The sequence below is a fragment of the Nicotiana tomentosiformis genome, chromosome 5 (assembly GCF_000390325.3).
Source record: "Nicotiana tomentosiformis chromosome 5, ASM39032v3, whole genome shotgun sequence".
In the NCBI taxonomy this organism is placed as follows: Eukaryota; Viridiplantae; Streptophyta; class Magnoliopsida; order Solanales; family Solanaceae; genus Nicotiana; species Nicotiana tomentosiformis.
This window is the reverse complement of record NC_090816.1, coordinates 45510366-45519494: the sequence shown is the minus strand read 5'-3', so window position 1 is coordinate 45519494 and position 9129 is coordinate 45510366. Positions and strand designations below refer to the sequence as shown.

Sequence of the window (9129 nt, the reverse complement as noted above, 5' to 3'; positions counted from 1 at the left end):
TGCTGTCCTGGAAGATTCGAGAAGATCAAACTAACAGAATATTTCAAGGACCTAAGGGAGACCTGCTATATAGGATGCGCCTAGACACAAGAAAGAAAGGGGTAATGAATTGTGTGATGTCCAATTTTTCGCTTGTTAAAGAACTTGGTTCTTTAACTTAAGTGATTTAGAAACAAATACAAAGTGAAGTGCGAAAATTAAACAACACAATAATTTTACGTGAAAAATTTTTATATTCAAGGAAGTAAAAATCACGACTTACCCTTGTACGATTTGCTTCAAAACTTCACTAATTTTAAAGAGCAATTTTACGTTATAACGCAATAACACTAGTATCGTAACCCTTTCAATCAACCAAATTATAGCTACTCCTTTTCAAACTAACTCTAATTAGTGTTGGCATCCAATTTATCAAGTAAACAGGTGTTGAAGGCATATGACCAGATGAAAACATGAAGATTGACTAAATGTAGGCAGTGACATACGCATGATTTTTCATAAGCAGTGTCATGATTTTAAATAGCAAATAAAACAATAATTCACTATAACAACATATTAAAAAAATTTAATTCAAATATTTTTTATAAAACACAACTCAAGTATATTACTAGATATGAATTTTTATTTTTTGAAATGTATTCAACATAACATCATTAAAAATAATATTAAATATTTTTTTATATATAGAACACCAAGTAATCACACAAAAACTCACCATACATTCGATTATGTAAATTGCTCTTAATCAATTTCATTTCAATGCTTAAAAAGAAGATGGAAGGTAAAAAATTAAAATGCAAATCAGATAATTTATTGTGGCATAAAATGTGAAAATATTACTCTTGATCCATTGGTTTAGTGTAACGTTAATGCTTAAAAGGTCAATGCTTCAATCATCAACATATTTTTTATTTCTAGATGAGGCATAAAGAATTTAAAACAAAATTGAAGCTACAGTGGTTCGAACTAGTGACAGCCTCAAAAAAATTGTAGTGACTAACCAATTGAGCTACACAACTATTCATGTCAAGTGATGTCACTTTATTATATTTAGCCATTTTCCTATTGGATTTTAATTAAATGAAATTTTTCGAACAAGCAGTGTCATATGACACCGCTTGAGCTAAGGTAGATCCGTCCCTGAATGTAAGAGGGTAAGACCAGTTTCCACAATATGTCTATGTTACTGCTCGGCAGGTGCATTGTATTCCAATGTATATGGTGAGGTCAAAAAATAAAATATCCATTAAATTTGAGACAGATAAACTCTCCACTATTATTACTATAGATAGTGATAATTTGTTTATGGAAAAAGTGCTACAGTTTAAGTTTTAATGATAACGATAGCAAATACCTAACTAATTCTAATTTATGCAGGAACTTGGAAGGAAAGAAATGCAAGTGCTGAAATTGACAAAATGAAAAGCAACCAAGCCAGTGCCGAATTTAGCAAAGTCTGGAGCCAATCAATCAACACAAAAGGAAGAGCAATCAAGTTCGAGAATAAAGGAAAATTTGTCAGAGATCGTGATTGGCAGAGTTCATATTTAGACAACAAGCAAAATGGAAGATGGAGTGATTGACGATCAATCAACTACATGCCAATGATTGCTCCTGAAAGTTAGGAAAATACAAGGAAAGAAGAGCATAGCTAAGAATTGAATCCAGCCTTCTTTTATGGATTGGATTCAGAGGCAACCCTTGGGTCAAATCTCTTTGAATATTCTTTGCCTCAATCAATGGACAGTCTGCTCAAAACTTGCAACGACTCTGATGACAAGAATAACTCAAGACCTAGCTATATGAAGAACTGAAGAAAGATAATTGTATTCTTGAGTTTAGTAGTGTCACAAAAGATAGGAAGATATAGAAAACAGTCAAGAAGTTGTGTCAAGCATTGAGAACCATTCAAACTGTATTTCGTTAGTGGTGATCGAAAGAAAACCATGACCCATCCCTAGACTCCTCCATAGGCTCGGATGGATCAATTCTCGTATTATCAACCAAACAAAATGTTAAAAAGTGGTTAGAATGAGGTCCAATACGTTCTAACTCTAAATTCTCTTCACTTTTGACATCCTCGCTTTTGCACACTTCGTCTACCTTGGCATCATCAACAATATTTTGGTCGAATGGTTGGAACTTCTCTTTATGCTCCACAAGCTGGCCAGTATCTATAATAATTAGTTGTTGGGCATCAGACGGCGCGACCTTTTTGTTCAATTGAACCTGCATGTCATAGATATCTGAGCCAAATTGATCTATCTCTTGCATGAGCTCAGTTCTTCCTTCTATCAACTGTTTTTCCATATTTGAAAGGCCATTACGGAGAAATTCATAAAATTCTATTAGTTGAGCTTGCTCCTCTAACCAAAATTGGCTCACTATATCTGCTTCTTCAAAGTTATCTTCTTGTGGGAACTCGCTCTCTTCAGTCAATTCTTCCTTCCTGGATTTCATTCTCGTGATTGATGTACTAATTCTCCTTATTGCTTTTCTATTTCATCTTGTTGCTCGGCTACTTGCCTCACCATGTCTATAATATGAGCAACACGTTCCATATCCTCCATTTCATTCCTCATATCAAACTCACAAACATTATTAGAAAAATTTATAATAAGAGCTCGGAGAAGGATAAAAAAAATTAGGACAGTCATCCCAATGGCCACCTTTACCACCACAGGTATTACAAATATTCCACTCAAAGGATTGAGATTCACAATTTTGCCACAAATGTGGCCCTCCACAATATGGATAAGGATCACCAAAATAACAATAACCAATATTCGACCAATTCTTGTTTCAAGATGCCATGTAATAAAAACAATATTAAACGAAACTAAAACTAAAAACTTGAATAGACAAAAAGTAAAAATCTAATCGAGAAGAACAATGAATTTTTAAGTCCCCGGCAATGGCTCCAAAAATTTGTTGCTCCAAAACGCACACGCAAGTATACGTGGTCGACAAGTAATAAATTGATAAGTAGATTATCGTTCTCACGAGGACTTGTAATTAACTAATAACTAAATTAAACTCAAACAATTAATTTATTCAAACGATTTTCTAAAGTGCGACTATTCAACTATAGCTAATCTAGAGTAGTAAACTAAGAAAGTAAGTCTGCAAGCTTAGAGACGAATTCAATGGGAGAAAATATTCCAGAACTATGGGTCAGCTAACAATCCCGTTGAGTCTTCCACTTAAATTGTCTAATTAATTTATATGGTTAATTGATTGACAGGTTAATATAACTCGTAGCATTCAACCAAAGTACTACTTGCATGTTCAAGTTAATCTAAGGCCTATATTCCTATGAAATTAGAATCAACAATAACGCGTTAATAAGTACCATATAGTAACCAAGCAAGGCGATTCGGTATATCCTTACCCTAACCGCGAATCCATTCTCTGATGCCAGGTTCAAGATCTTGCTATACTCAATCCTATTTGCAATCTAAAATTTTATCTTCCGAGTTCAATCCTTGATTCGTAAATAGTATTTAATTGGTAATCAAGCAATCAAATAGTTAAGCGCAAGACTGAATAAATAAACTAATATGGTAAAATAATAAGAACAATTCAAGCTTCAAACTACAACATTCACGTAGCATCCACAACTCTAGAACTAATAAACTATGAGATTAAAGGAAGAGGAGAGGAAAAAAAACTAGTTGGAAGCCTCCTCCAAACGTGGTCTACGTTCTCTCCTCCAAAGGGGCGTGTTCTCCTCTCAAATTAGGTTTAGAACTCCTTTTATACGAGTTGAGACCGAGTAAGGCCGAAATAATCTTGTCCCAGACAAAATGAAAAAAAATCCCGGCAACGGAGGGTCCGGGCCAGCGCGACCACTTGAAGCAGTACGTTTTGCACCTCCAATTCCAATTCCTTGCTCCTAAATTCCAATTCCTTGCTCCTAACTTTCAATTGCATTATACTTTATTAACCAATCAATCATTATGTAATGATTACTCACCAAGTAATCATTATGTAATAATTGAAAATTTATTCTTTTTTCTCCAAAATTTCATCTTTTACTCTCCAATATATCTACATTATCAATTTAACATCCAAATAAGTAGAAAGCTCAATACTCAAGCTAAGTTGGGCATATACAATATAAAATACAATCAAAAAGTGATAAAAATACAGAATAAATAATATCAAAACATGAAATTATGGCCAACATCATTACCAGGATACGATCCGAGGCACCAAAGTCAAGGATTGATAATCTAAGTGATCCATAGTCCAAAAGATTAAGATTGCGTTAGACAAGCGAACATTACATGGTAGACGATGCTAGCAACAGATAAGGATGATGACTATTGCCTTGTTTAATACCAAAGAGAGTCATTATAATCATGATGGAGATGTCTTTCCTAATAGGTCCTTTTGTGTGTAATAATTTTGGAAACAAACTAAGATCCAATTGTAATTCAGCCAACGCCATTATAATAATAAAAATTGTCCCTCTGTTGTTGGGCACTCAAAAGAGAACCACGCTAGTTACTTGCACAAAATCCGTTGGATGTCCCTGTTGTATAATGCACTAGCTTTGGCCCAGACTTTGCAACCGGTTCTGCAGGATCGGGAAAAGGTTGATCAGCTCAAGGTCAAGGAAATTCCATAGAAGAATGCACAGTTGTGCATCTTCTTTAATCCATGCTCCTCAATCAGATATCTGAGAACTTTTGACTTGATGGTCCTAGTATACTTATTCCACGAACCATAATTGCACTGATACCGCCCAAGAGACATGATTCTCGCTACCTGGAAGTTAACATTAGTAAATACTGGACAAGGGAATTGAGGGAAAAGAGGTGCTCCAAAAATTGAATTTTCCTACCTTTTTCCTTTCTCATTCTTTTCTCTTTTGTTAATGATAAGAAAGCATACAAAAGAAACCAAAAAGAAAGCAGATAACTTTTTTCTGGACCGAAAAGAAAGCAGATAACTTTTTTCTAGGACTTACAACTTGCGCTCTTCAGAGAAGACTCTAAAGCAATCAAAAGTATAATTGAGAACAACAAAAATCAAAATGAAACTGCAGGAATTGACAGAAAAATAATAAGAGAGTGAGAGAACGTAGGGGGTCAAAACCAATACCAAGGACGCCAGAAACTCTTGAGATCTGAGAGCAAGGAATAAGCTAAGGATGGTTCAGGAAGTTCAGTTAATCTTGAAGAAGTATATGTCGACGAGAAGAGATCATCAGAGATGACGTCACACATCAACACATGGCACGGCGATGACAAGGGAGAGGAGGCGTGTGTGAATCGTCAACAATGGGCTTTGGGTGGTAGTGAGCTAGTGTCACTGCGACTAAGAATGCTGTCCTCTGCACTGACAAGCTGAACGGTCCTAGGTTACATAAGAATTGCACCTTTCTCTTCAAATTTCCTTCTTCATAAAGCACAAACAGAGTGAAAAGTAAACCAAACTAACACACTACGAGCAAAATGAGAACATGGGGAAAAGAAGTACCTTCACTGCCACTGTGACGAAAACTGAACCAGCAAACCAACCGTAAAGGCTACATTTTCACCTTCACCAGTCATACAGAAATCCTAGGCAATCCCCGGTGCCTCGCCTCTTTGTCAGCCTGGTGCAGCTATGCTGGGTCTGATGTCTTTCGTTCTTCTAATCTTGAATTGTTATTACGGGAAAGTTCCAGCCTTTTGAGAGAAAGCGGTGACGATCAGTCCTAAAGTGATCCTCAGGCTTCCAGCAATGAGAAATCAGAAACTCCTCAATCAAAACCTTGCCAGCTTTTGAAGAGAAAATTGTGGTGTTAATGGCTGGGACTTAAACCAACTTTCTTGGCCACACATGTCAAGCACAATTTAACTTTTTGGTTATACAAGTGGGGAATAAATTTGAGAAGATTCAATCATACACAAATAGCCAGGCGATCTCATACAAAATAAGAGTTGGTTCTAGGGACGAAGTGGCTTAGTCGAACATAGTGAGAATAAGGGACGAAAGGTCAAACCCAGAAATGTGCAAGTGAGACCCAACAAAAAACGTTTTTCGCATGAAAGAGTGGAAAAGGAGAAAGAAGATTCAGCTGTTGAGAAGCCAGAACAAGTTATAATGTAGGGGTATGGCTTCTGAGGTCAGACAAGAATGGGTCAACTCACATGGTACAAAATGTCCTGAGGAAAGCTAGAGACTGACAAGAGAATGGAGAACAGATAGCTGGCAAGCTAAAATGACGTATCTGGGTTGTAAAGTGGAGAAGTTCCCAACAGTTTATTTAGGGTTTCCCTTGGGAGCGAAGAGGTATGATCATACTATTTGGCAAGGGGTGCTGGACAGGTGTGCTAAAAAGTTGATTCCATTGAAGAAATAATACTTATCTTTTGGGGGTACACTAACACTAATAAATAGTGTGTTAGATGGAATGCCAACTTATTTGATGTCTTTATTCCCAATGCCTGCAACAGTGGAGAAAAGAATGAATTCCATGAGGAATCAATTCTTATGGGATGGAAATGCCACTAAGAGGAGAATACATTTAATTAAATGGCAGGTGGTAATGAATGATAAGAAAGGTGGAGACCTTGGTGTAAGAAACTTGAAATTGCATAAAAAGTGCATGCTCTTCAAATGGCTATGGAGATACATGCTGGAAGGAGGAAGTCTGGGAAAATTTGATAAATGCTATTTATGACACCAAAGAGAGAGTGGAGACCTTCCTCTTTGCATACAAATGCAAGAGGGGGGTATTTGGAAATGCATTAGCAGACTAAGGGAAGAATTCCTAGGTTACACTAAACTGGAAGTGGGGAATGGACAGAATTAAATTCTGGACAGATTTATGGATAGGAGATGAATGTCTGAAAGCTAAATATCCTAGTCTTTTCAATTACTCTGTTAACAAGGCTGGAAACATTGCTGATTTTTACTCGGATACAGGGCGGCAGGTAGTATTCAGAATTAATTTGGATGATTGGGAAGTTGAAGATTTCTGTCACTTGCTCCAACAACTAGAAGTTGTTTTTATTGATCAAAGCAAGGTGGATTCATTGATCTGGGCTGCTGCTAGTGAGGGTAAAACTTTTTCAGTAAAAAGTTGTTACAAAATGATGATAGAGAAGTCAAGATATAGGGTTACCAATTGGCCTTGGAAAATGATTTGGAAGACCAGAGCACCAGTGAAGGTAGCATGCTTTGGATGGTCAGCAACGTGGGAGGTTTGTTTGACTCAAGACAACTTGCAGAAAAGAGGCTTCAGTCTATGTAATAGATGTTATCTGTGTGAAGAGGAACAGGAAACAGTGAACCATCTTCTCCTCCAGAGTATCTAGACAGTGTTGGGAACTTGGGATATATTCTTAAGCATTTGTGGCGTTTCTTGGGTGATGCCTCAAACTGTAAGGGGTTTACTAGAAAATTGGCAATCTCAGAAAATACCTAGAAGACTAAGCAGATCTGGAGAACCATTCCATTGTGCATCATATGGACATTATGGCTGGAGAGGAACAAAGTTTGTTTTGAAGGGCATCGAAATCACATTATTAGAATTAAGAATAAAAATCTTCATAATCTGTATTATTGGTGTAAATGCAGCCCCTTAGGAAATCTGGATCAGTATATGGAACTTCTGGACATGCCAGGGGGGATAGGATAGAAGGTGGATAATGTTGTTTGGGATGTTTTTTGTATCTTTTTGTACCATCTTGATACCTTTTTAATAAACTTTTACCTTATCCAAAAACAATGACGTATCTTAAGTCATACGAGTTTATTCCCATAGAACTAGAGCAACGGTTATCACACAGATGTCGCACATTTAATAAATCATACAAAGTAATTTACTGCAAATATTTTGCAGTTAGGCAGGAGTATATTAAAAATTGAAATTTAAAAACTTTTTTAAATGCATTACTATGGTTCATTCAGAACAGAACATCCCAAAATCGCTAGACTGCAGAAAGAATAGCTATAGACTAAAACCGTACCTCCATCGGCTGATGTATTCTGAATCCTGGTTTGAGTTATCAGGTAGTCTTCCATCAAAGTGAACAAATGCAGACTAAATCTGTCATTATATTTCAAGTCACAACTAAAATAAACTAAAAGGTCCAGCGACTATGATGTTATACTAACATGAAGAGCAGCATCCCATTGCCATGATACTTTGCGGAGATTAAGGTTGCTTTAACGTTGGCAATATCTGAGAAGAAGAATATGCCAGTCATACACAACACACGCATAGAATTGGGAGGTATATCCTACAAAATGGTAAATATAAGCTCAGCACTTTAGACTAATGAACAGGAAAAAGGTCACCATATAGCATTCCCAAAAAATAGTTCATCCCTGCCCTTACCCTCCCCTGTAAGGGCTACCATAACAGCACATAACAAACCTGCATTATAACAGATTCCTGTGGTCACAAAAAGAAGATATACTTTGCAGTTCCTCAATCCAATGGCACTTAGCAGCTGAACCAATATGGAAACATTCTTGTGCACAAACAACTGCAAATAAGGCAGAGTGTACAGGAGGATGCAAAACAGAATTCTTTTTTTTTTGTCTCTTTTAAATGCATTACTATGGTTCATTCAAAACAGAACACCCCCAAAATCGCTAGACAGACAGAAAGAATAACTAAAACCATACCTCCATTGGCTGATGTATTCTGAATCCTGGTTTGAGTTATCAGGTAGTCTTCCATCAAAGTGAATAAATGCAGACTAAATCTGTCATTATATTTCAAGTCACAACTAAAAGAAACCAAAAGGTCCAGCGACTATGATGTTATACTAACATGAAGAGCAGCATCCCATTGCCATGATACTTTGCGGAGATTAAGGTTGCTTTAACGTTGGCAATATCTGAGAAGAATAATATGCTACAGTCATACGCAACAGACACGCATAGAATTGGGAGGTACATTCTACAAAATGATAATAAGCTCAGCACTTTAGACTAATGAAATGCAGGAAAAAAGTCACCATATAGCATTCCCCAAAAATAGTTCATCCCTCCCCTGTAAGGGCTAACCATACCAGCACATAACAAACCTGAACTATAACAGATTCCTGCATCATACAAAGACCAATATAGTCACCATGATATCAGTTACATATAATGATAGAAATTTGAACGTTTTGCCAA

General features: G+C 36.5%; 1 protein-coding gene across 6 annotated transcripts; it reads right to left on the bottom strand.

Annotated features, from left to right (window-relative positions):
- Positions 1–4127: 4127 nt before the first annotated feature.
- On the bottom strand, positions 4128–9059 carry LOC138891510 (uncharacterized). Of its 6 annotated transcripts, XM_070174850.1 has the most exons (6): positions 8780–9059; positions 8632–8711; positions 8378–8489; positions 8116–8182; positions 7968–8047; positions 4128–5771 (listed from the first exon to the last, which is right to left on the bottom strand). In XM_070174850.1, the coding sequence occupies exons 2-6, from the start codon at positions 8635–8637 to the stop codon at positions 5644–5646; spliced, it is 393 nt and encodes a 130-aa protein (XP_070030951.1). In that variant the 5' UTR covers positions 8638–8711; positions 8780–9059; the 3' UTR covers positions 4128–5643. The 6 variants fall into 6 exon arrangements, with proteins under 6 accessions (XP_070030951.1, XP_070030952.1, XP_070030953.1 ...); XM_070174851.1 differs by having other exon boundaries at positions 8116–8240; positions 8632–9059; XM_070174852.1 differs by having other exon boundaries at positions 7968–8041; positions 8116–8240; positions 8378–9059.
- Positions 9060–9129: the final 70 nt, after the last annotated feature.

What these genes read in the sequence shown, in the direction of transcription:
- LOC138891510 (XM_070174847.1), bottom strand. Translation starts at nt 8,573, where the DNA reads ATGAACCATAGTAATGCATTTAAAAGAGACAAAAAAAAAAGAATTCTG. An exon ending in AGGAATCTGTTATAATGCAG is followed by an intron (nt 8,183 to 8,377) that starts GTTTGTTATGTG and finishes TCTTCTTCTCAG; the next exon opens with ATATTGCCAACGTTAAAGCA. An exon ending in AATGGGATGCTGCTCTTCAT is followed by an intron (nt 8,048 to 8,115) that starts GTTAGTATAACA and finishes ATATAATGACAG; the next exon opens with ATTTAGTCTGCATTTGTTCA.